Source organism: Dermochelys coriacea, chromosome 11, assembly GCF_009764565.3.
Source record: "Dermochelys coriacea isolate rDerCor1 chromosome 11, rDerCor1.pri.v4, whole genome shotgun sequence".
NCBI classification, from domain to species: Eukaryota; Metazoa; Chordata; order Testudines; family Dermochelyidae; genus Dermochelys; species Dermochelys coriacea.
In genome coordinates this window covers 33,027,205-33,054,948 of record NC_050078.2, presented here as the reverse complement: position 1 = coordinate 33,054,948, position 27,744 = coordinate 33,027,205, and the positions used below count along the sequence as shown (strand labels likewise).

General features: G+C 42.4%; 2 protein-coding genes across 4 annotated transcripts in view; both read left to right on the top strand.

The window, feature by feature from the left end:
- Positions 1–10,849, top strand: part of BAZ2B (bromodomain adjacent to zinc finger domain 2B) — a 181,806-nt gene extending 170,957 nt beyond the window's left edge. The window contains 1 exon segment of the mRNA XM_038422039.2: positions 9,379–10,849. Within this exon segment, the coding sequence (XP_038277967.1) occupies positions 9,379–9,532 (154 nt within the window). The 3' untranslated portion in view covers positions 9,533–10,849.
- Positions 10,850–22,895: 12,046 nt separating this feature from the next.
- Positions 22,896–27,744, top strand: part of WDSUB1 (WD repeat, sterile alpha motif and U-box domain containing 1) — a 64,280-nt gene continuing 59,431 nt past the window's right edge. The window contains exons 1-2 of one of the 3 annotated variants that reach the window (XM_043505158.1): positions 22,896–23,102; positions 27,153–27,157. The gene's annotated coding sequence lies outside the window, so the exon portion shown is untranslated. Of the gene's footprint in view, positions 23,106–27,152; positions 27,158–27,744 lie in introns of all 3 variants that reach the window. The other 2 variants (XM_043505157.1, XM_038422136.2) reach the window with 2 other exon arrangements.

The following is a 27,744-nucleotide window of genomic DNA, read 5'->3' as shown; positions in this document are numbered from 1 at the left end:
TAGCTGAATTTGATCCTATGACAGATTTAAACACACACACACTCTCTTATTAAAATGTACAACTATAAGCCTTTCTTTTCAACCATTCCTCTGAATAATCAATGACTACTATAGGTAATACTTTATAGTAGTACTATAGGTCTGGCATGCTGTAGAGTCACTGGGCCAGAATAGGCAATGCAAAGAATACCAAAGAAACAGAAAATTGGATTCTGCCTTTTAATGCTACTACTCTCGCGACCCAATAGATTATGATGGAAATATAGCCTGAAATTCCCATGGATGTCATGGAGTCATCACTGCAACCAACACAAATTCAGAAGTAAAATGTTTTGCTTTTACTATACTGTAGGTATTTGTGAAGTTAAATAAAATATTAAGAAAATACAGTTATGCATAGGTGATCACAGATGACAGGAGAGGATACTGATTTACAGTATCAGGCCCTTAAGAATATAATTTATGTGTTGACAAACTAGTTTTCATCCACAAAATGCTAAAGTAATATTATGTACCAGTTTTTCCACTGCCTTGCACCTTGTGTAGTCATTTACACTAGTGTAAAGTAGTTGTAAAATGCACCCAACAACATGAGTGTAGAATTCTGAGTAGGTAACATCTTGTGCCCATTTTGTGCTGGTGTAAATATCAGAGTACAAGGCAATGGCAAGTGACAGCCCTTAAGGCCTGGTCTACACACTAAGTGTACCAGTTTAGCTAAAGGTGTGATATTTAAACTGCTTTAGGATTGGTCTACACTTAAAAATTAGATCAACTTAGCTATGTTGCTCAGGGTGTGAAAATGTTCACGTCCAAAATGCTGTAGTTAAGTCAACCTAACCCACAATGTAGATGCTGCTAAGTTGATAGAAGAATTCTTCTATCATCAGCCTTGCTACCACCTCTCCAAGAGGTGGAGTCACTACATCGATGGAAAAACCCCTTCCATCGATGTAGGAAGGAAGCATCTACATCATTGTGCTACAGTGGCACAGCTATGGCGCTGGGGCTATATCAGCTGTAGTTTAGACATGCCAGTAGTTAATATTATAGCTTTTCTGTGTTGAGATTATAATGTTGGTTTAAACCCTGGTTTATATTGGTTTAATTTGCAACTATAATTTCCATGTGCAAGCTGATAAATGGATACAATCCAGGTTTTAACCGTATGAGTGGCCACACAGGGTGAGCTATTTTAACAGTTTAAATTGTTTTTAAAGCTATTTAAGTGAAACTGGTGCAAATTCTGTTTAGGCAATCCATAAATCTTCAACTTAAACCCACAGAAATAAGGGAATCTTCATCCTTAACTCATTCTCACACCTAAGACTTGAAGCACACATGGTGCCTGACTCTGGATTCCTTACTTAGAGAAAACTCCTGTTAAAACCAGTGGAAGATTTACTTGAATGAGGATTATACACTGTATTTGTGCGTATTTGTACCTCTGCACGAGTCAAGTTATGGATTTAGTTTCATATTTGCCTGATTCCTTTTTCTTTTTTAAAAAACTGGTTTAATATTGAAAGCAATGCTTTGAAGTAATGAGGTGATGGTTAGACAACTCAGAAGAGTTGACCTCAGCATCTCATACGTCCAAACCAGTACCAAAAATGAAGTACAGCATTAAATAAGTCTTTTAAAAGTCATATAAAAGTAGGTCACAAGATTTTTACAAATATATCCAAATAATTCAATAAGCCTTATTGACTCTGAAATCAGTTTTCTCTCTATCTAGTTATTTTATGTTTGCCCATTGCTGTGGTATCTGAGTGTCAGTTGTCATTGTGCTATTCCATACTATGAGCCACTAAGATGTATATACAAATGTGCTTATTAAAAAGGTTAATGCAATGTATGCATCTCCTTTTCAAACATCAATAAATCATGCAATCAAATGTACATAATATCAAGAAGGCTTAAATCAGATTATGGACTGAGAAAATGGCAGAATATACTTTTTTCAGTGTAGTATATTGATATCCCAAAAAAAAAAAATCCCCTTTTGAGTGGTAGAATTCTCCTTTGTTTACGGGATCACTCACGGCCGCAATGCATCAGTACCCTCCATGTGATAAGGATCTAGGACTAAATTTCAAATAGTGGACCAAATCATAAAATGGAAGTACAGTCTAGCTCATAGGAAAAATGTGCTCCAGTGGCATGAGGCTGAGGAACAAAATCTTCAGCATATCCATGTTACAAGCTAGAATATCTGCAAGTATTAGTAGCTACTTGATCTGGAAGGGGGCTAGTGATTTATGGAGGTCTGGGCCTGTACCACTGAAAGTTAATTGGAGCTTTGTCACTGACTTTTCTGGTGCAGGATTGTCCCCTGCTCGTGAGGTCAGATCCATAGGATATACAAATACAGAGGTGCAGAGACGCTTGGGCACTTTCCTTATTGCTTGGGGTTACCAGTACAATGGAAATGCAACATTCTTCTTCAAGTAGTGTCACTAAGGGTGCCCCACTGTGTTTGCATCCCTGAGCTGCTGATAGCAGCATCCGCTATGCCTGCACATGCACTGTCTCTCCTCGGGCTATGCAACAAGGCTAATCAGCATGCGTGGGCTAACCCCCTCAGTTCCTTCTCAACTGCCCCTGGTTAGAGACAGAGCTATTCGCAGTTCATTAGGAATAGTACTTTCTATTTCCATTTATATAGTTAGTCTGTCTCTTAGTGCAGTTGTAGTTTTTTCTAGACCCCATTTTTCTCTTAAAGTAAAATAAAAAATTAAAATTAAAAATACTTTAACACCCCTCTCCCCACGCGCTTTTCTTCCTTCTTGGGGACCTTTCCCTTATGGGGTATGCCTGGTTCACCGGGCTTCAAGAAGTTCCTTACTTACAAGAAGGCAATTCCTATTGCAGACAAGCATTCCCAGTGCATTCGCTGCCTTGGGGAAAGCTACATCCACCAGACGTGGTCTCTGCCAGCAGCTCAGGCCATTTTCACATAAGGATAGAGAGCTCCGATAGAAGATTATTTTCATGGAGGCAGCTCTCTGATCCTCTCAGGATCTGCACCACAAGTCACCTGGCAGACGCGAGTCTTCCCCACAGTCTTCTACATCTAAAGGCTGTGGGTTGAAGAAGCAAGCTGATGACCCTTCCCACACATCATCAAAGAAGAAGGCAGGAAGCCGCCATAGTGAGCCCCAAAATAGCTGTAACCAATCCTCATCATGCTTAGTATCTTCAGTACGGTCAGCACTGAGACCTTCCCAGTCTAGTATCCACGGCTCACAGAAACAACAGCAGCTAGTACCATTGACATGCCCATGGACCTGATGGGTACAGTCATCAGCACTGAGGGACAGGACTGCACTGAAAAGGCACTCCCGATACACAAGTCTGTATCAGTACCATCATCAACACCTCATCTGGCACAGGAATGACCAGTACATTCAAGGTCACCATCTCCCCCAGTACCGCCCTTGGTACCGGTGGAATTCCACCACTCCAGAGACCTCCACATATTGGACATACCAGAGTCCCTACTTCTCAGTATCAGGAGGCTCAGTGTGGAGATCCGCCTAGCATGGGAATCATCCCCGCTGCCATGCCATGCTCCCCCGCCCTTTAGTGAAGGGTAAGACAGTGAGCCAGAGGAGGAGGCGTCACAGTACTCCTCTCAGGCTCTGTATGGTGCCCAACATCAGCAGGGGTCTAGAATATACCCTCAGATGGCCCCACCTCCGCCATCTTGGAATGGCCATCCATGGGAACCACCACTGGTTTTTATGCCACCACCACCCTAGTGGCCATAATAGGACCCTTGGGCGGCATATCACTAGCATGCCTCTCAAGCTTTGAGCCTCGCCCGAGAATCCTCGAGGCACATCCCCTTGGCCGCAACATCTGCAGCTTCGGCACCTCCAAAAGACATCACGGAGGAACATGGAGGCAGTACCGAGGAAGAAGTATCCCCACGGACCATATCCTCTTCCTCCCTGGGTGAATCTGTCATACCTTCCCCACCATCTCTGGCTGATGACTTTTGTCTCTTCCAGGATTTGGCAAAGACCGTTGCAGACACTCTCCAAATACCACTGGAAGAAGTCAAGGACACCCACCATCATCTCCTTGACATTTTCTATTCATCCTCTTCCTCAAAGATCACCCTTTCTATTAATGAAGCCATCTTGGACCTGGCAAGGATCATCTGGCAAACCCCAGCGTTGGTAGCACCTACCTGCAAGCAGGCAAACAAAAAATATGTCCCAGCTAAGGAATCTGAATTCCTCTTCTCCCACCCTCCACCCAACTTCATTGTGGTGGACCCTGTCAAATCCCATGGCAGTCAATGCCTGTGGCTGCCAATGCCAGATGAGGTCCATTCCCTACGATAGGGACTGGAAGCACCTGGACCTTTTTGGAAGAAAAGCATAATCCTTGGCCACGCTTTGATTCTGTATAGCCAAATACCAAGCCCTCACAGTGAAATATAATTATATAAATTATTCAAAACGGAATGATTTTATTGAACAGCTGCCGGAGTCACATTGTGACCAATTTCAGGCCATTATCCAGGAGGGTCAGCAAAGACAACACTGCAATCTTCCCTTGACGCAGCCGACACAGTGGCTATGTTCATCTCCGCAATGGTGATGCGATGAGCGTCATGGCTCCATTTGTTGGGCTTCTCAAAGGAGGTACAGTCAACTGTTGAAGATCTTCCTTTTGACAGCACAAAGCTCTTCTAAGAAAATACTGATGGCCTCCCTTCATACTTTGTGTTTGCCCTCTGTTTGCTGGGCATCTACACACCAGGACAAAAATGGAGATTTAGTCCCCAGTCCTTGTATAGACTATGCACATTCCAATATCCAGCTCAAAGCCCGTACGAACTTCAGAGAAAGGAAAGTTAATTTTCTAGGCATAAACCATTTGGATCACAATCTTCCTTGTCCCAGCTGTCTACATCCAAACACCAATTTTGACAGGCTAGTTGCAGCATCGATGGACCAAGCCCCCCCAATTACTATAGCTGACCAGTGCTTTTACACCCATTGGGCCACCAATTAGCATTATTTTGCAATGCCTGGGAATGCACAATATTGGATCAATGGGTCTTAGAGATCGTTCCCACTGGGTACTCCATCCATTTTACCTCCCTACCCCCTCCACAACACCCTTCCCCATCCTTATTCGGGGACCCTTCTCACGAGAGTTTACTAGTACAAGAGATAGATTGCCTCCTTCAGTTACAAGCCATAGAATAGGTACCTCAACATCTACAAGGCAAAGGGTTCTACTCTCGGTATTTCTTAATACCCAAGAGGAGGGGAGGCCGGAGACCCATACTAGAACTCAGAGCTCTCAACAAGTTTGTCAAAGCTCAAAAATTCAAGATGGTTGCTCTAGCAACAGTCATTCCAGTGTCAGAACAGGGAGATTGGTTTTCGCCGTCGATCTTCTGGACGCCTACTTTCATATCTCACAGACGATTTCTCAAATTCACTCTAGGACAAAACCACTACCAATACACAGTGCTCCGCTTTGTACTATCATCAGCCCTGAGAGTATTTTCCAAGGTTCTCTCAGTAATAGTCATGCACTTATGCTCCCAAGGGATCATGGTTTACCCTTATCTGGATGATTGTCTCTTCAGAGCCCCATCTCTCCTAGAGATTCTCACCAAAACTACAGTGTGCCTGTTTACAGAATTGGTTCTGCAGATCAACGCCCAGAAGTCAACCTTTATTCCAGTACTGTGCCTGGAATTCATAGGCACAGACTTTAACTCGCTACAAGCCAGAGCTCTGCTACCTCAACACAGATTTCTCTTCTTGGTCACACTCATAGAGGCCGTACAAAGAAGCCCACAAAGATCAACCAGACACTTCTCCAACTCTTGGGGCATATGGCATCGAGCACAGCGGTGATACCATATGCCAGGCTTCACATTCGATGGCTTCAGATGGGGTTCAGCTCAGTTTACAGACCACAGGGACAGGTTAGAGAAACCCCTGTCACTACCCTCCAGGATCAAAAACTCCTTAAACTGGTGGAAAGGCCCAGCCAACCTTTGCAGAGGGATTCCCTTCTCACAACCTCACCCTTTAGTTCTTCCCACCGCTGATGTATTGCTCATAGGATGGGGTGCACATCTAAATGACCTCAACACATAAGGCAAGTGGTCACCCACGGAGATCTCCCTTCACATCAATCTCCTCAAGGTCAGAGAGGTTGGGAACACCTGCACCCACTTCCTGCAGTTGATCAAAGGATCACACACAAGAATTCTAATGGAGAACATAGTTGCATATACTACATAAATCGACAAGGGGGAACCAAGTCATCCTCCCTTTGTATGGTAGCAATGAGACTATGGAACTGGTTTATCTCCCATGATGTCACACTGTCAGCAGCCTACCTTCCAGGCACACAGCATTCCATAGTGGACAGCCTGTCACAAATTCCCACATGACCACGAGTGGGAGCTAGACCTAGTCGTACTTCACAATCTATTCAGGTGATGGGTGACGCTGACCACAGACTTGTTCACCACTTACCTGAATAATGTCCACGCTACTGCTCCAGAGTGAGAATAGGAAAACACACCTTGAGCGATGCTCTCCTCTTCCCCTGGACTTCCTTTACACCTTTCCTCCTTTTCCCCTACTAGTGAAAGTCCTGCTGAAAATAAAAAGAGACAGTGCACATGTCATTCTGATCGCTCCTACTTGGCCGAGACAGAACTGGTACCCTTACCTGTCATAGCTCGTAATGTGCCTGCTGATCTCTCTCCCAGGACAGAGGATATAATCTGCATCCCAACTTTGGGGTTCTCCACTTCAAGGCATGGCTCCTTCTTAGTTCAAACACCTAGAAAGCTCCTGTTCAAAAGAGGCGCAAGAGGTATTATTACACAGTAGAAAGTCCTTGACACAACGTACCTACCTGCAAAAATAGTCCAGGTTTTGGATTTGGTGTGCTTCCCAACAAATCTCCCCGCATCCTTGACTCTTCCATGTACCCTAGACTATGCACTAAAAAAAACTGGGGCTATCTCTGAGTTCTCTGAGTCCACCTAACGGTTATAACAGCCTTCCATCAACCAGGAGAGGGATACTTGGTGCTGTCACACTCAACTACTAAAAGGTTCCTCTAGGGTATAATAATCCTCTTCCCACCACCTTAACTTTGTACTTCCACATGGAACCTAAACCTGGTACTGAAAGGACTGACTAGGCCTCCCTTCAAACCCATGGCCATCTGTTTGCTAATGTACCTCTCAATGAAAATGGCCTTCCTGATAGCGATCATCTCTACCAGGAGAATAGGAGAAATAGTGGCTCTGATGGCACATCCCCCATACACAGTATTCTTTTGAGATGAGCTTACTCTCAGGGCACATCTGAAATTCATTCCCAAAGTAACCTCCCTATTTCACATGAACCAATTACACCTCTACCCCGATATAACGCGACCCGATACAACGCGGTAAAGCAGTGCTCCAGGGGAGAAGCTGCGCGCTCCGGTGGATCAAAGCAAGTTCGATATAACACGGTTTCACCTGTAACGCAATAAGATTTTTTGGCTCCCACGGACCACGTTATATCGGGGTAGAGGTGTAATTCATCTTCCAACCTTCTACCCCAGGTGTCACCGAGATAACAGGAAGGTTGTATTACATACACTAGATATCAGGAGAGCCCTAGCCTTCTATCTGGACAGTACGAAGGTTTCCAGGAAGTCTCCCTGGCTTTTCCTGTCCATCTTGGAAAGAGCCAAGGGCTCAGCAATATTAGCCCAAAGAGCTCCAAGTGAGCTTAAACTGTATCAGACACCATTACCAAGTTTGCACTATGACCTCTCCAGATACTATTCATACACTCTCCACAAGGTCGATCTCCTCATCCGTTGTCTTTTTCAAGAATGTCACCATCTCAGAGATCCGTAGAGTGGCGACATGGGTGTCCGTCCACATCTTCGCAGAACATTATGCAATCACTGGGAACTCCACCTTCGATGCCATCTTCAACTCCACAATGCTGTCATCTGTAATTGACTTGACTCCAAAGTCCCAGCTCTCCGGAAGAGGTACTGCTCAGGAGTAGCCTAAAGTGGAGCACCCATAGGGACACTACTTGAAGAAGTTGTTACTCACCTCGTGCAGTAACGATGGTTCTTTGAGATTTGTGTTCCTATGGGTGCTCCTCAACCTGCCATCCTCCCCTCTATTCGGAATTCTTGTCAATGACTCTGCGGTAGAGAAGGAACTGAGGGGAGGGTTAGCTCCCACATGCTGACTAGCTTAGTGGCACAGCACAAGGAGAGACAGTGCATGTGCAGGCCTAATGGACACTGTAACTGAAGTTCTCTGATCAGCAGCAAAGGGACACAGATACATCTATAGTGGAGCTAACTATAGAAAGACACATCTTGAAGAACCATCGTTACTGCACAAAGTGAGTAACTTCTTTCCATTGCTTAGTCTAGCTCAGGATTTGGCACACTGTGAGAGCAGTAAGTGTAAGACAAGACTTGCATATGATAATTTATAATATTGCATTTACATTTTAGTTTAGTAACATCCAATCCATTTTATTGAAGGCATCCAGATGTATAGTTGGGACATTTGTTTTTTCTCACTCCCTCACCCCTTCTCATTCTCACACTCACAGAAATATAAAGCAATGCTGTTGTAACCCTCCAGTTACTCAATGGGACAATCTTTTACATTACATGAGGTATGTCTACACAGCAACGAAAAACCCATGGCTGGCCCTTGTCAGCCAATTCAGGCTTGCGGGGCTTGGGCTGTGTGGGGCTGTTTCATTGCTGTGTAGATTTCTGGGCTCGGGCTCTGGTACCCTTCCATCCGCAGCTTGAGGCCCAGGAGCCCCAATTGGCTGGCACAGGCTAGCTGCAGGTTTTTCTTTGATATGTAGACATACCCAGATGGGTCTGTATACTGCACAGATTGCTATCACAAGAAAAATAAACGGAACTCTTTAGTCCATTTAAAACAGTCAGTGATGCAGCCAAATAAGGGAGAAGTAAAATGGGAATAATTCCTTATTATTTTAACCAGAAAACTATTGAGGGAAGAGTGTTAGTTGAAAATTGGTGTTGGTTCTAGTATAGACTTGGAATTCTCCCTTCTAGACTACTTTCCGCAAACATCAAAAACAAAAATAGAAATTATCTTCTTTGCTCTAAAGACTATTTTCCTGGAATTAGTTAATATTAAAACTAGAAATGTCAAAATTATAACTGAGATATACAGTATATACTGAATATTTCATGGTCACCTGTACATTAATTTATATTTTTACATTCCCTTCTGATGTATGTAGGTTGTTGGTTTTTTTCCCCAGGATTCTCAGTGTTCCAAAAAAAACCTTACCCTCTCTGTTCTTTCAGGTACTCTAATCCTGAAGCATTTTCTCTAGACATCAGGCTTGTTTTTGACAACTGTGAAACCTTTAATGAAGATGATTCTGACATAGGCAGGGCTGGCCACAACATGAGGAAATATTTTGAAAAGAAATGGACAGAGATTTTCAAAGTGAGCTGAATTTATCAGAACTCAGTTTTTTTTCCTTAAACGAGGACAAATGAGACCAGCAATGTGAACTGTATTTACATAAAAAGTGCAAGGCACACACATAACTAATGACTGTTTTTTTTTCTTAAAGAGAAGTATCGCAGAAGAGTGATACTAATTCTAAAGGCTTCACTCCTACAGCAACCATGGCCCTTGGTTATTGGTTTGTGTGTTTTATCAAACTAATTTAGGTAGAACAGGGAAGCACACCCAAAGAATTTCAAAGAAAGGGGTGTTATAGTGCAATAGCAATTTAAAATATATCAAAACGCACTGAATATTCAGCCACCAGAGCTCTACTTGGGGAAATGGTTCTCTTTTCCCTTTCAATAAATATCTATTTTTCATTTTTTTACTTTGTAGGTTATTTTTTAGTGAATGTATTTAATTTTATGAATTATTTATGATTAAACAGCATCCAGAATCTTCGTTTTCTGTGAAAAGGAAGAATTAGAAAAATTGCTTTAAATCTTGAAAATACAACAAGGAATGTTTTAAAATATAAAACAAAGCCAAGTAAAACTGTTTACACTGATGTGCTATAAAAGCACTAAAAGTTAAAACTTTACTGTAGAGTTACAAGTACATTTATATATATATGTTGCTGCATCACTTGTGTAGTAAAATTGTATTTGAAGACCGTGAAGAAAATTTGAGACATATGTATATACTGTTCATTATTGTTTATATTATGTCTTGTTTTAAATATGTATGATGTGTACATATTATTTGCAGACATTATTGTTTATGCCTTAGAAGGACTGTAGCATTTTATTTTAGTCTGAAGGTAATTATAGCTATACGGCTTGTACAGTAATTATCCTCTACCAACACTGTGGTCTCCTTAATCTTGGTAGTGCCTGCCTTTAAAACAGGGTGTAGGGGATATTAGTTTTCCATTTTTCTATTTTGTTATATAATTTCAAGCCACCAGGGCCTCAGATTTAAGTATAATCATTTGTATCCATGTGAAATAAAATTGTGACAATTTCTTACGCACACAGTATTTTTTCATAGAAACATTTCCCTCCATTTGCCTTGCCACAGAAATAACAAAAGACATTTGTAACCACTGTGTTTTATCTACTGTGTGTTGTGGTGGCCTGTTGGAGGCAGATAGATCAGAATTTTTTTTTTTGTACGTATGTAAAAGTACTTGAAGCTTTATTTAAAACAAAAACGTTGTGGAAAAGGTAGCATTCTTTTTTCTTTTCTTTTTTTTATAGGAGTGTTATTTTTCACTAGTATGTGTGGCACGGATACAATAAAAGACTGTTTTGCAAACCAGTTTTTCTTGGTTATTTAGTACTCGAGATATATGTACAAAAGAAATATTGAAAAATGGGGATAATAATCTTACCCATCTACCTCTTAGGAGTATTAAGATTGATTAATGTTTGTACAGTTATATGTTAAAATGTTTTATATGTTAAGTGTGATGATAAAATATATATATTATACACTAGTAAAAACTCGTGTGTGTGTGTGTGTATATATATATATACATACACACATACACACACAGTTTTTATCAGTGTATCTATCTCTCTATGTATGAAATGTAGGTATTATTATTACGTATGTTTTATTACAAGTTAGAAAGGCATATCTTTCTGCTTAAATTTAGTTCTGATTCATACTTGTTCCATAAATCAGATCAAGTATTTGTTTTTCAAAAAGTTAGTGGAAAAATAATTCAGTTGTATTTAGCTGTGCGAGGACCCAAACATGAAATAAAACTAAATATTTTGGGGAGTAGGGAGAGAAAACAAATATGACATGGCACTACAGAAAAGCTAAGCTTTAAGTATCTAAAATCTGTTTAATTGATTCATCAGTCTAGGTGAGATACTTGATAAGTGTCTCTCATAGTTTTATAGTAGTAAATTTTTTTGATATTTTCCGTTGTCTTTGTCCTAAGTTGCTTCATATGCTACAAGGCCTACACTGAAAAAGCTGAAGACTCTTCTAAGGTTAGTACAGTCTGCCAACAATTTTACCTCCCTTAAAGATGTATATTAACAAGTCACATTGTCCTGGTAATGTCCTTTAAATAAATAGAGTTCCAACACACATATTTACTATGAAACAAGTAACAAACCAGGCTGCCATTTTCCCATCTAATCTCAAGTGCTCCAAAAACTTTTCACCACTGTGCCTGCCACTCTATTCTTGTTATGAAGGCAGTGAAGTGAAATTGACAATAATCCTTATATCTGAAGAGATATATCTTGTAAATGTCACTGTGAGGTCTGCAAAGAACAAAGCAGGACAGCCAGGTATGACAGGTAAGGTTAAGGGTAAGTGTGCTTTCCTGCTACCAAAAACACAACTAGGGTTTTTTTGTTTGTTTTTGCCTGCTAACTTCAGATGTCTCCCTTTTAAAAAATACATTGTTTAGGCAAGAGATTTTAGTGTGTGCTTGCTTTTCCTTTGAACAAAAGGAAGGACAGGAGTGCAAAGGGAATCTCTCGGCCTGTTTAGCCTGAATTTAATTTTGAGGGTTTTGTTTTGTTTTGTTTTTCCTGGAGCAGTTGGGAGAATTCCCAGTGGCAGCAATTCCCAAACTGTTGTCTGAGGTCCAATTACTAATTGGCACAAGAGAGCTGTCTGGGCACAGGATGATTTTGTTCCCTTTTTCCAGCTGCTTCTGCATCTACCACTTCTTTGCAAAGAGCCTGGATGCCTATAAAAGCAGCTGGAAACAAGGAGGATCAATCAGCCTAATTAAGCAAAATGCATCACATTAAATATAGTACAAAATGCATAAGTATTTTCCTAATTCTTTTTTTATGTGATTACAGTAGTTGCCACAGTTATTAGAGGGGGAGGTGTTCTGTGCAATTGTGAATAGGAAAGACATCTGTGGGACACCCATGCTGTGAAGAGGCAGTCAGTCCTTTTCATAATGTGCAGAACTACTGGTCCAGGGGATCTTTTTCCTTAAATCCCCCTGCTTATATTTTTTGGTTTAATAAAATGTTTTTGCCAGAAAACTAAGGATTAATGATGGAGTCAGTCACCGCATAATATATGTGATAACTACAGATGGAGGATGTTGCCTTCTGTCCGTGAGATTACTGGCCCATTGTATCAGGATGGAGTTAAAGATTATACCATTTTTAGTCACACAAACCCTCTGCACCCAATCAGAACAGTTTCAAAATAAATTCATAAAATACACATTGTGAAACCTGTATGAGAACACCCTTATTTATTATACAAACTTCTGTTGATCACCTGGAGGTATCCCACACACTATCCATCTTCATTGGAATAGCTGCAACTTCCAAACTTCTGGGCAACTGCAAAGTGATGCTGTTCATTTGAAATCAATGAGCCACAAAAATGTTTTTCTCTCCCCTATATGAGATATTTCTCAAAAAACTTGCACTGGCCTACAGCATGGGACAGACATAATTCAGTCTTTATTTCTGTGACAGGTTTAAGGTCTGATATCTCAGGACTAGATATAAGAGCTTTCTACCACTGATAAAGGGAGATTCCCAATAGTGTCCAATAAAATGCAGCATCTATTTCAAGTCCTGAAAAGTCCCAAGATAGTGGTCTTTAAAGGTGTGACATTTTTATCTATCTTGGGTAACTTTTTAGAGGTGTTAGCTATGTTGTAGTGGATAAGCAGCATACCTAAAATGAGACAGCAACAGTGTCCAAAATACATTTGAACAGGGAGCAGTTTTAGTAAGTTATTGAGCAGGATTTAGTTCTGCTTTATCCATATCAGAAATCAGTACCATATCTCTACTATATAGAGCTTATAAGAAGATTTGTTCTACTTATGAAAGTTTGTGCATGTTTAGCAACCTCATTACTAAAATATGCAAATAGTGCTCTCTGCAAAATGTAAAGTTATTAATAAAACAAAATAATGACATTAATTCACAATACATTACAGAGAAAAGTGTAAGATCATTATCAGGGTGTTGTATAGGAAACAGAACTGGCATGCACTACTTAAGTGCAGCTATCTCTGTGTGGAACATGCCAGCAATACAACATGACTGTTTTTACAAGAGGAGCTGAAGAAATAATTCTGCAATTGAGATTGGGGTGGTACTTTAGGTAGCCATAATAGGAACATATGAATTGCTATATTGAATCCCACCTGTGGTCTGTCTCGTATGGTATCCTGTGTTTGACTAGCACCACATGCTGCACAGAAAGTGCAGGCTAGTCCACAGTAGTCAGATACAGGATAAGCTGCCTCCATATGAAATATAATTACCCCACATGGAATTCATGCAATATATGGTTATTTTTAAAACATGATTTTTCTTCCCACAGTCCTGTTTAGTGCTCTGAAGGGAGACAGGAGGTGAGGAATTGACTCAGCATGTTTGGGTTCTGTTCTTGTTCTCATGTTACTGTTCTAATGTTATCATTCACTAGATGACCTTAGCCAATTTACTGAACCTCTGTCTCATTTGACTCCTCTGTATAACACTTACCTACTTTGCACAAGTGGTGTGAAGCTTAAATGTTTGTAAAGTAAAAGAAAAACACTGTAAAGCGTTAAACAGTTATATAACAATGATTTACACTGAATATGGGCAGAGTTTAATGCATGCTTATCAAACTCCATTTATTCTATTCAAATTAATGCTATCAAGGAAATCAATATATTTAATATATTTTAAAAAAACAGATGAGAGGATGTAATTTAAGTACCAAAAAAAATATTTCACTTACAGCATTGCTCTCTCAAAAAATGACACTTCTTAAATTACTTGCCTTATGAAATTTGGTTAGCTGTGGCAGTGCCACAGGTCAACATAATGAGTCTGTAGCATGTTTCAAGTGTGTTCAAGATAATTAGATTGGTGTCATGACATATGGCACATTTCTACTGTTATAAAGATGATGGCAGTAAACATGATTCACTCTATCTTGGGCAGAGTCTAGCCAAATAAAATTATTTAAAAGGAATGGGAGTAGATGGAGAGTAACATACTAGTTGCCCAGACTCTTTAATTCTCACTGTACATTCTCTATGGCTCTGTTCCAAATTTATGTTAGAAAAATCTTTTTAAAATACTAAAACAGTAGGTTATATAACTCTCTGAGTATATGATATTTGTATTGCAGTTGCACATGACTTATGAGGAGAGGCTGAGGGAACTGGGCAGAAGAGAAGAGTGAGGGGATTTGAAAGCAGCCTCCAACTACCTGAAGGGGGGGTTCCAAAGAGGATGGAGTTCGGCTGTTCTCAGTGCTGGCAGATGACAGAACAAGGAGAAATGGTCTCAAGTTGCAGTGAGGGAGGTCTAGGTTGGATATTAGCACACATTATTTCACTAGGACGGTTTCAGAGTAGCAGCCGTGTTAGTCTGTATTCGCAAAAAAGAAAAGGAGTACTTGTGGCACCTTAGAGACTAACAAATTTATTTGAGCATAAGCTTTCATGAACTACAGCTCACTTCATCGGATGCATTCGAAGCACTGGAATGGGTTACCTAGGGAAGTGGTGGAATCTCCATCCTTAGGGGTTTTTAAGGCCCAGCTTGACAAAGCCCTGGCTGGGATGATTTAGCTGGTGTTGGTCCTGGTCCTGCCTTGAGCAAGGGATTGGACTAGATGACCTCCTGAGGTCTCTTCGAACCCTAATCTTCTATGATTCTATGATAGGATCCCCAGTCATGGAGCAGGACCCCATTGTGCTGAGCACCTGTGCAAACACACAGCTAAAAGGTATAGGGGTGTGTATGTATGACAGACAGCTTTCTAAAGTTTTGTAAGATTATGTCTACAATGTGTTTTAAAACCTGTGGCAGTGAGACTCGGAGTCCGGTGCTAAAAACAGTGTAAGCATTGTGACTTGGGCAATGGTTGTCTAGGTATAAGTGATCACAATCTGGCTATGTGTGTGAAAAAAGAATACAAACCCAATTAGTAAAACACATAAATGCTGTAAAATGGCCAGTTTCCCAAAGCAGAAAACAATTGAACAACATTGATTGGGAGGAAAATTTAAACAGAAAAATGTGAGTAATTGGGAATTATTTAAGAACATTTTTCTAGATGCCACAAAAGCCACAATTCTGCAATCATGAACGAAGGCTTCTTTGGCTTAAGAAAACATCCTGGTTAAGAAGAGAAGTGAAAGCAGCAGTTAAAAAGGGAAAGTTGATGTCAGTAGGTATTAATTAGAAGTTATTAAATGAGTAGACAGTTAATAAGGGGAAGCTAAAAGTATCAATGAAAAAATCTGTTGGGTAAAGGACAATAAAGGAATTTTTTAAGATATCGGACACAAGAAATAATGATGTATGGCTGTTATTAGCTGTAGATAAAATTGTCCTAATATGCAGAAGCGTTCAATAAATATTTAATATTTGAAAAGTGTGGATTATGTATTCACATACTACAGCAACAACGGAATACTTTCTATTCCCACTGTAACTAAGAATGAAGTAAAAGCATCTGTTAATGTTTAACATGTTTAAATAGGCAGGACTAAATTTGTGCCCAAGCATTTTAAACAAATTGGCTGAGGAAATGTGTGTCATTTATGTCTATTTTCAATAAATCTTGGAAAATTGGGGAAGTTCAGAAGACTGCAAGGAAAAAAAGCTAATATTTTGCTAATATGTTTATTTAAAAGGTAAGTGGAATGACCCAGCTAAGTTTAGTTCAGTTAGCCTGACATAAATCCTGGGCAAAATCATGGAACAGCTGATACAGGATTTAATCAAAGAATTAAATAAAGGTTGCTAGCATCAGCAATGCCAGTCCACATTGTTTTACTAAAAATAGGTTTACGGAAAAGCAAACTTGATTTTTTTGATACAATTACAGATTTGGTGGATCAAGGCAACTATAAAAGCAATTAACTGATTAACTGATAGAACTCAGTACATAATTGTTAATGTATAGTCATTATCAAATAGGGCTGTTTCTAGTGGAGTCCAAGAGAACTGTTCTTGGCCCAATGTTTTGCAATATCTTTGTCAGTGATCTGGAAGAAAATATAAAGTCACCACTGGTCAGGGCTGGATTAACCCATAGGCTAATAAGTCTTTAGCCTTGGATCCTCCTATTTTTAGGTCCTACCTTAGGCCCTCCTATTTTTAGGCCCTCCATTCCATATTGAAGTAACAACTGAGTGACAGTAGTGTGGCCATCAGAAATTTTTTTTCTCATTAGATATTGCTTTGTACAAATTAATCCATCAAGATTGTGAATTCAGTTTATGATGGTTGTGATTTTATCTTTGTGGGCTAAGTAAGTGTTTGTGGGCCCATGCAATATTGAACTTTGTACACAGAAGGCCTACACTGGACAACAAAAACCATGTCGAAGAAAGGAGGATGGCAGAAATTGAAGGAGGCCAAAGAAAGACGGCAAAGGCAAGATGTAGTGCTGAAAGGTACTCCTTCTCTCCTAATATTTTTTCCTCCCACTAAGGAGGTGGTGGTGAGGAAGTCCAGGCGAATACCAGCCCAAGTGAGCCTGCTGCTCCTGCACCTGATGAAAAGAAGCAGCCTCCTGTGACTTCTCTAGCTGCAGTCTGACCCCACTCCTCTGAAGATTTTCCCAGTGATAGTAATACAAAAATATCCTTCTCCAATGATCCAGGCAAGTGAGACATGACTTCTCAAGATCTGACTGCATGTTGGACTGAGTAGGGCCCACAGAAATGCCAGTATCTAGATGCTGACTTTTCATTGACAAAGCAAATCGGAATCGTTATCTGACCAAATCAATGTTTGAACATGTGAAGCCTAACGAACAGATTGGCAAGCAAAAATGGCTCATCTATTCGCCTTCTTAGAAGAAAGCGTACTATTTTCATTGTTGCCTGTTTTCGGATACCAAAAAGTGGGGAATGTTCTGCGAAGGCTTCAGTGATTGGAAGAATACTGCATACATTACCAATCATGCAGTGAGTGAGCGAGCAGTCTGCATGGTCAGTTAGCAGCTACCATGCCCGAAAGAAATTTAGTGGCAAAATTGATACCCAAATGGAAAACCAGTTTTCGGAAACTTGTGTTTATTGGAAGAACATTCTCAGATGCGTAGCTGAATCCATAGTTTGGATTGCTGAGCGTGGTCTGCCATTCCATGGCTCAGATGAGACTCTTGGATTGAAACACAATGGCAGTTACCTTGGTGTTCGAGAGCTAATAGCTAAGTTCGATCCTTTCTTAGCTCAGCATATCAGTGAACACGCAAATCATGGAAAAGGCCATACATCATATCTATCAAAGACTATTTATGATTAATTCATTGCACTGCTGGCAAAGATGACTATCAGCCATTGTAGATGAGATCAAAGATTTGGGTTATTTTTCAGTGTCCCATCGACTCAACATCGGGGGTGTCACATGTGACTGTCATCTGACTGTCATCTTGCATTATGTGCTACCTAGCCGACCAGTTGAGTGTTTCATGACCTTCACAGGGGAGAAATTTACCTCGTACCTACTTGATTTCCTCACCGAAACTGGGATTGACATCAGCCGTTGCTATGGCCAAAGTTATGACAATGCAAGTAATATGAGTGGCAAATATTCAGGGATACTGGCAAAGATAAAAGAGCACAATGCTTTGGTAGATTACATACCATGTGCTGCACACTCACTCAACCTTGTTGTGTTGAAGCAGTTTCTTTTTTTGGATTTGTCCAAGGATTGTACAGTTTTTTTCTCTGCATCAACCAGTCATTGGACGATTCTTAGAGATTCACTACCAAAGGGATTTCTAGTGTGCAAATCACTCTCAGGGACACGGTGGAATGCCAATGCTGAAGCTGTGAATGCGGTTGTTCTGAGATACCCCAACATCCTTAAAGCACTAGAGAGCATCAAGGATGATGAATCTCAAAAGTCAGCAACAAGAAAAGATATGAATATCCAGAGTGATGCAATGTGTCTGGAATGATATACTTCAGCCATTTTAGCAGGTGAGGTCTAAGTTTGCAAAATGCCCAAGGTTAGGTTTACAGCAGTGGACACTGCTGTAAACCTAATGAGGAGTCTTGGAACTTCTTCTTCAACTTGGAACTTCCTCAACAAATGTGGGATAGTTTTGATGAGAATGAAATTCAGGGGGCTACAAGGACTGCTAACCATGAGTATAAGTCAGCCAAATGCCGCAAAAGACAGAAGACGTGATGATGCAACTTTTCACTCATTCAATGACAAGGAGGCCTTCGGAGTGAATACCTTCATCACAATCACTGACAAACTGAAGAGCTCGTTAGAACATTGGATCGAGGCTTAGGAAAATATCGACAAAACCTTTAGTGTACTGACAAATTTTTCGCCTAACATTTCAAGTTCCGAAGTCAGTGAAGGTATCAAACGTCTGTGTCAGTAGTACCCAGACGATCTTCCAGTAGATTTTACTAAAGAGTTTCTTCAATTCGTTGAATTCACATCACTCAGATATATAGAGAAAAGATGATGAAAGCATAGGCGCCTACTTTAGCTGGCGCCGGTGGGTGCTCGAGCCCCCTCCTTGCCCCCTCCCCCATTCCAACCCCTTCCCAAATCCCGACCCACCTCCTCCCCTGGGCGTGCCGCATTTCCCCTCCCCGCGGCAAGCCTGGGAGGGAGGGAGGGAGAAGCGGAGTGGCGGTGCGCTCAGGGGAGGAGGCGAAACAGAGGTGAGCCGGGGGGGGCAGAGGAATTACTCCCTGCCCCAGCTCACCTCCGTTCCACCTCCTCCCCTGAGCGCGCTGCCGCCGCTCCGCTTCTTCCGCCTCCCGCCCCACTCCCAGGCTTGCCACGCTGTTGGAGCGGGAGGGAGGGGGGGAGAAGCGGAGCAGCGGCGGCACACTCAGGGGAGGAGGCGGAGCACAGGTGATCTAGGGGGCCGCGGGGAGCTGCCTGTGGGTGCTGAGCATCCACCAATTTTTCCCCGTGGGTGCTCCAGCCCTGGAGCACCCACAGAGTCGGCGCCTATGGATGAAAGCAAATGTATTTGCATGTACTGAGTTATCACTGAATTCAATGTGATAAAGTATTTCCCAAATGTTGAAACTGCATTATAGCGTTTGTCATAAATGATCACTAACTGTAGTGGAGAACATTCCTTCTCTCTTCTAACAAGATTAAAAAATGTCCACCGATGCACTATGACTCAAGAGCATCGCCGTGCTTTGTCCGTCTTGAGCATTGAGGATGAAATCACCAGGTCTTTGAATTACAATGACATCATTTACGACTTTGTCACAACTAAGCTATGAAAAAAATTGAAGAATTGAGTGTAGTGAGAGTAGAATAAACTTAATTTTACATAAATATGTACGGAGATAAATGTTGACTTCATAATTTTTTTCAATATAAAAAGAAAAGGAGTACTTGTGGCACCTTAGAGACTAACAAATTTATTTGAGCATAAGCTTTCATGAACTACAGCTCACTTCATTGGATGCATTCAGTGGAAAATACAGTGGGGAGATTTATATACACACACAGAGAACGTGAAACAATGGGTTTTATCATACACACTGTAAGGAGAGTGATCACCTAAGATGAGCTATTACCAGCAGGGCGGGGGGAAGGGGAGGAGGAAGAAAACCTTTTGTGGTGATAATCAAGGTGGGCCATTTCCAGCAATTGACAAGAACGTCTGAGGAACAGTGGGAGGTGAGGGAGGGGGTAATAACATGGGGAAATAGTTTTACTTTGTGTAATGACCCATCCACTCCCAGTCTCTATTCAAGCCTAAATTAATTGTATCCAGTTTGCAAATTAATTCCAATTCAGCAGTCTCTCATTGGAGTCTGTTTTTGAAGTTTTTTTGTTGAAGGATAGCCACTCTTAGGTCTGTAAGCGAGTGACCAGAGAGATTGAAGTGTTCTCCGACTGGTTTTTGAATGTTATAATTCTTGATGTCTGATTTGTGTCCATTTATTCTTTTACGTAGAGACTGTCCAGTTTGATCAATGTACATGGCAGAGGGGCATTGATGGTACATGATGGCATATATCACATTGATAGATGCGCAGGTGAATGAGCTTCTGATAGTGTGGCTGATGTGATTAGGCCCTATGATGGTGTCCCCTGAATAGATATGTGGACATAGTTGGCAACGGGCTTTGTTGCAAGGATAGGTTCCTGGGTTAGTGGTTCTGTTGTGTGGTGTGTGGTTGCTGGTGAGTATTTGCTTCAGGTTGGGGGGCTGTCTGTAAGCAAGGACTGGCCTGTCTCCCAAGATCTGTGAGAGTGATGGGTAGTCCTTCAGGATAGGTTGTAGATCCTTGATGATGCATTGGAGAGGTTGGCAGCTGAAGGTGATGGCTCGTGGCGTTCTGTTATTTTCTTTGTTGGGCTTGTCCTGTAGTAGGTGACTTCTGTGTACTCTTCTGGCTCTGTCAATCTGTTTCTTCACTTCAGCAGGTGCGTATTGTAGTTGTAAGAATGCTTGATAGAGATCTTGTAGGTGTTTGTCTCTGTCTGAGGGGTTGGAGGAAATGTGGCTGTATCATAGAGCTTGGCTGTAGACAATGGATCGTGTGGTGTGATCTGGGTGAAAGCTTGGAGGCATGTAGGTAGGAATAGCGGTCAGTAGGTTTCCGATGTAGAGTGGTGTTTATGTGACCATTGCTTATTAGCACCGTGGTGTCCAGGAAGTGGATATCTTGTGTGGACTGGTCCAGGCTGAGGTTGCTGGTGGGATGGAAATTTTTGAAATCATGGTGGAATTCCTTAAGGGCTTCTTTTCCATGGGTCCAGATGATGAAGATGTCATCAGTGTAGCACAAATAAAGTAGGGGCATTAGGGAACGAGAGCTGAGGAAGCATTGTTCTAAGTCAGCCATAACAAGGTTGGCATACTGTGGGGCCATGCGAGTACCCATCGCAGTGCCTTCTCCCCCCGCCCTGCTGGTAATAGCTCATCTTAAGTGATCATTCTCCTTACAATATGTATGATAAAACCCATTGTTTCACATTCTCTGTGTGTGTATATAAATCTCCCTACTGTACTTTCTACTGAATGCATCCGATGAAGTGAGCTGTAGCTCACGAAAGCTTATGCTCAAATAAATGTTAGTCTCTAAGGTGCCCCAAGTACTCCTTTTCTTTTTGCGAATACAGACTACCATGGCTGCTAGTCTGAAACCTTTTTTTCATATGTAATTCATACTGACGCCCTTCCCTCCCATTAACCTTAGGCCCCTCATAACTTTAATGTTGCCCTGTCACTGGTAAAATTTGCATATGACAGAAAGGTAGTTGGAATGACAAATATGGGCAAGTCATTTAGCGCTATATGGATTGCTTGATTAAAATGCGTGTAATCAAACATGCATTGTAATAAAGTCCAATGCAGCATCATACATGTAGTAATAAAGAATGTGATGTAAGAGCCTCTATCCTGAACAGGATATATAAGTCATAGGAAATAATTAACTGAACATAAGATTCTTGAGCAATGCTCTGATATAAATGGGAATATAGCACAGAACTAGGAAAGTTGCCCTATTGTTCCTAGGGGCTCTGGCATCCAGCTTTTAAGAAAGATATTGAAAGACTGGAAACAGTTCAGAAAAGAGCCCCAGCTATAATTCAGGGTTTGGAAAACATGCCTTTAAATGACAGAGGTAAGGACAATCTTTCTCCCTACCAAAAATAAGGTTAAAGAGTAAATTGATGAGTCTATAAATTAACTCTTTAATTTAGCAGGCACGGTCCTAGCAAGATCCAACCAAGCTCCATCAATCCAATCTGGAAATAACGAATTTTTTAACTGTGACAACAACTCCTCCCTGGAAGCGTTTACCAAGAGAAGTGAAAGATTCCTTCTCCGAGGCGAGTCTATAAATGAAGATGGGATGTCTTTCTGAATGCCATGGTCTAATTCAGACCCGTTAGGAGGCTTGATAGGGGCATGAAGCAGTGAACGTGTCCTGCCTGCTCGGTCAGGGATCTGGCAGTCTGAGCGTTTTGGGGCTTAGGGCCGCACCAGCTCTGACTTAACGCTGACGTGACATGACCTTCAGCCAGGGCTCTCCTGGATGCGGTGCTGTTCTAGCCACGTTGCTCCCAGGCTAGGAGAAAGACAAGGCGGCCGAGGGAATAAGATTTTACTGGGCCCCCTGCAGCTGGTGCGCGAGAAAAGCTTTCCCGCGCCACGCCGCTCTTCTCGCTCCCCAGCCGCCGCGGGGCCGGTCCCTCCTCCACCGTCGCTCGGGCGAGCGTTTTCCGCTCACGTTACCAGGGGCTGACCCGAGGCAAGCGCCACCGCGCCGCCCCCATGACTCGGTTAAACCCAGGCCGGGCAGACGCCTCCCGCCCTCGCCCTGCAGGCACCGATCCGCCGCGGTAGAGAGGCGGCGGCTCCTGGAGTCGGGCTGTTCCGGGTGCACCCCCGGCCCGGGAACCGGGCGCCGCGACCCCGCCTCAGGGCCAGGACCGCTGCAGCTAATCAGCGGGCAGGGGACGGACTCCGCCCACGTGGTCAGCGCGGGCGGTGGCGTTCGCTCCGTCACTGCCCCGGCCCCCCGCAGTCACACCTGGGCGGGCGGTGCCGTGTCACGTGACTCGCCCTGGAGGCGCGCGCCCGGCCGGCCCCGGTAGGTGGGGGAGGGGTCCCGCGCGGAGGGGGTCGTGATGCGGGCGGGGCTCCTCGGCGGTCGCTCAGGCCTCGCGCAGCCGGCCTGGGGTGTCCTTCCCGTGGGGTCGACGCAGGGGCCTTCCCCGCCCTCTGAGGCCTTGCGGCTGCTGCTCTCCCGTGACCCGCGCGTCCCCCCGGCTACGGGCTGGTGTGGCGCTTCTCGCGCCTGAAACCCCTCGGCGCTGGGACAGGCGGTGCCCTGCGGTGCCACCGCTGCCTTGGAAGCAGAGCGGCCCCGGCCCCGGCCCGTGGGAGCGGGAGCGGGAGCTGCCAGCGCCGCCCAGGGAAGGGCGTTGGGCCAGGAGACAGCTCGGTGGCGGTGATTCATCTCCCGCCCCAATGACAGCGGCTCCCCGCCCGCTCCGTGTGGCTTTAACAATGCGTAGAGGGTCTGTCGTGAATATAAAGGGAAGGGCAAAGGCCCTTAAAATCCCTCCTGGCCAGAGGAAAAACCCTTGCACCTGTAAAGGGTTAAGAAGCTGGGATAACCTGGCTGGCCCCTGACCACAATGACCAATGAGGAGAAACAAAGGGTCTGGATCTGTCTGGGTGAGGCTTTTGCAGGGGACAGAACGGGAATGGAGTCTTAGATTTTAGCAAGTAATCTAGCTAGATATGCCTTCGATTCTGATTTCCTTAAAAGGCTGATAAAATAAGCTGTGCTGAATGGAATGGATATTCCTGTTTTTGTGTCTTTTTGTAACTTAAGGTTTTTGCCTAGAGGGATTCTCTATGTTTTGAATCTAATGTAAAGTTAGATTTTACAGAGGTGATTCTTTTTGCTTTTTATTTCTGTTAAAATTCTTCTTTTAAGAAACTGAATGTTTTTTCATTGTTCTTAAGATCCAAGGGTTTGGGTCTGTGGTCACCTATGCAAATTGATGAGGTTTTTTTTTTTTTAACCAAACCTTCCCCAGGAAGGGGGGGTGCAAGGTTTTGGTGAGCATTTTGGGGCGGGAAAGATGTATCCAAATGGCTCTTTCCTAATAAAAAACCCGGTTAGATGTTTGGTGGTGGCAGCGAAAGTCCAAGGGCAAAAGGTAAAATAGTTTGTACCTTGGGGAAGTTTTAACCTAAGCTGGTTAAATTAAGTTTAGGAGGTTTTCATGCAGATCCCCACATCTGTATCCTAGAGTTCAGAGTGGGGAAGGAATCTTGACAGGGTCTGACTCCCTCACAAAAGGCAAACCAAACCCAAACTGCTTTGAATGTAAAATAAGATCAGCTCCCAGCCTGCTGCACTGGGCAGCACAGCATGGGGTGGAGGTGACCAGCCTCTATGAAGAAAGAAGTGGTTCAGGACTATTTAGAAAAGCTGGACGAGCACAAGTCCATGGGGCCGGATGCGCTGCATCCAAGAGTGCTAAAGGAGTTGGCGGATGTGATTGCAGAGCCATTGGCCATTATCTTTGAAAACTCATGGCGATCGGGGGAGGTCCCGGACGATTGGAAAAAGACTAATGTAGTGCCCATCTTTAAAAAAGGGAAGGAGGAGGATCCGGGGAACTACAGGCCAGTCAGCCTCACCTCAGTCCCTGGAAAAACCATGGAGCAGGTGCTCAAGGAATCAATTCTGAAACACTTAGAGGAGAGGAAAGTGATCAGGAACAGTCAGCATGGATTCACCAAGGGCAAGTCATGCCTGACTAATCTAATTGCCTTCTATGATGAGATAACTGACTCTGTGGATGAGGGGAAAGCAGTAGATGTGTTGTTCCTTGACGTTAGCAAAGCTTTTGACACTGTCTCCCACAGTATTCTTGCCAGCAAGTTAAAGAAGTATGGGCTGGATGAATGGACTATGAGGTGGATAGAAAGCTGGCTAGATTGTCGGGCTCAACGGGTAGTGACCAATGGCTCCATGTCTAGTTGGCAGCCGGTATCAAGAGGGACCTAGACAAATCAGATTTCTTTTGGCCCAATCCTCTCATGAGGTTCAACAAGGACAAGTGCAGAGTCATGCACTTAGGATGGAAGAATCCCTGCACCACTACAGACTAGGAACAGAATGGCTAGGCAGCAGTTCTGCAGAAAAGGACCTAGGGGTTACAGTGCACGAGAAGCTGGATATGAGTCAACAGTATGCCCTTGTTGCCAAAAAGGCCAATGGCATTTTGGGCTGTATAAGTAGGGGCATTGCCAGCAGATTGAGGGACATGATCATTCCCCTCTATTCAGCATGGGGGGGAAGGGATAGCTCAGTGGTTTGAGCATTGGCCTGCTAAACCCAGGGTTGTGAGCTCAATCCTTGAGGGGGCCATTTACGAATCGGGGCAAAAATTGGGGATTGGTCCTGTTTTGAGCAGGGTGTTGGACTAGGCGACCTTCTATGAAGCCTGCCCCTTACCCATACCAATTGCTTCTGACTTCATTATTCCCACTGTCTCTGTTTACATTTCCCATTATAGCCATGGTGTGTTTTCTGCTAGTCTGGCATTTCCTGGTGAGCTTGCCACTGTTTAGATTTTGCATAGTCTTGTGCTTTCTCAGTTCCTGGATCTGACCTGATGATGTCTGAGAGCATTTGAGATTTGCAAACATCACTTTACAGACAAATGGCCCAAATCATGGTTACCCCTAAATTCCTTTGAGCTGGTTAAACCAGAACAAAAGGGCAACAGTATGAGGCCCTTCCATCTGGAACATGCACAGCACAAGAAGCCTGAGCGCTATAAAGTTATCTCTGGCTTTGTGCTCCTGCATCCTTTGGGGTTGGCTGGTGTTCTGTAGGTGAGAGGTTCTTTCTCTTACCTGACTCTGCTCAACCGAAGTTGGTTCTTTTGGATAACATTAAATATAACATCCAAACAATGCAGTATATTTTATTGGAGAGATGTAAGTGCATTGATTTAAAGACCCAAGACAGTGGTACTATTTTTCTATAGGCTATATTTTTATAAATGCTATATGACTTGCAAGATATAATTTATTGCTGGAATAATACATTTTTTTCAAAGCTCAGAGCAGTTTCCAATAGGTAGCTTGATACCCGTTTCCTTATTAGCTTTACCCACTGATCATTTTAAAACTAACCCTTTAGAAGAGTAAAAAAGGTCATATGGAGAAACCAGACAGGATGTGTTAGTCTAGTTTAAAAAAAAAAAAAAGACTTTTAACCACTAAGATGAGGCTGATGTATGATAGAAAACATTTTGTAATAATGCATCCGTTGAAGTGAGCTGTAGCTCATGAAAACTTATGCTCAAATAAATTTGTTAGTCTCTAAGGTGCCACAAGTACTCTTTTTCTTTTCGTAATAAAATGTTGATACAGCTGCGCCATCTGATCTGATCCTTCCTATGACGACTAACCTCCACTCCCCTGGATATCAGTGGGAGTTGAGGTAGCTGAGCATCTCATGTGATTGAGTTCATAGTGGATAAAAAGAGTGGATGGATGCTGTGAATTTATAACCATTATCATAAAATGTTTCATTCACATTTTAATACAAAAAATTCTGGACTAGGCCTGAATCTGATCTCATTTATCCTGCTGTAATATCAGTGACTTCAGTAAATGAGATCAGAAACAGGTAGAGTATCTATAAAATTGACCAGTATTAATAACACTAAGATTTTTAAAAGTGACTGAAAATCAGGCTCATTTAAGGCTCTCGAGTTGGGCACAGAAAAACTGAGGTGCTAAAAATCACTGGTCACTTTTGAAAAATTTGGCCATAATTGTTTTCAATGAACTAAGAAAACTTAAGCATAGGAAGCCAACTAATAAATATAAATATAATTATTTATATTAACCCCCCCCCATATCCTTAGAACCATTTATTTCTACATATAATGGGCCAATTAAATTCATTATCTTATTACTGTTTCCCTTTAAGCGAGTTTGTAAGTTATTTGGGATAGAGACTGACTTTTACTCTGTTTATATGCTACCTAGAACAATGAAGCCCTTATCCTAATTGGGGTCTCTAGGCCAATGGTGAGCAACCTGCGGCCCGTCAGGGTAATCCGCTGTTAGGCTGCCACGGTTGCCCGCAGCTCCCAGTGGCTGGGAACAGCAATCTGTGGCCACTGGGAGCTGCGGGCAGTCATGCAAATGTAAACAAATGATCTGGCAGCCCGCCAGCAGATTGCCCTGATGGGCCACAGGTTGCCCACCAGTGCTGTAGGTACTATTGTGTATAAATACGAAAATAAAACTACAAAAGGTTAACATAGTACAGCCTGCAGGAATTTACGTTCTTTTTCAGGCAGATTAATAAAGTACAGTAATACATTTATTCAAGATAATAAACTATTGTGATAAAAGATGTCAGATTTTGATCTCTATTATATAAAATGCAACCTTACTGCAAATGTAGTTTGGTACAACAAAGGGCCATATTTCATGATAGACATCTATGGAGCGAATGTAGATGGTATGGAACCAGACAGAGTTCCAAATTAGAGAAAATGATTTAATATCAGACCTGGTGCAATTTTGCCTACCCTACTGTGATGGAAAATAAATTTTAATCCACTTTTTCATTTAAAAGTAGTGTAGGAAAATAAATTGACCCACTCCAGAGGTGGTCCTAATTAAGGTCTCTTGATTTTAAACTTGGATCTCATTCCATAAAGTAAAAAGTGTTTCTTCTC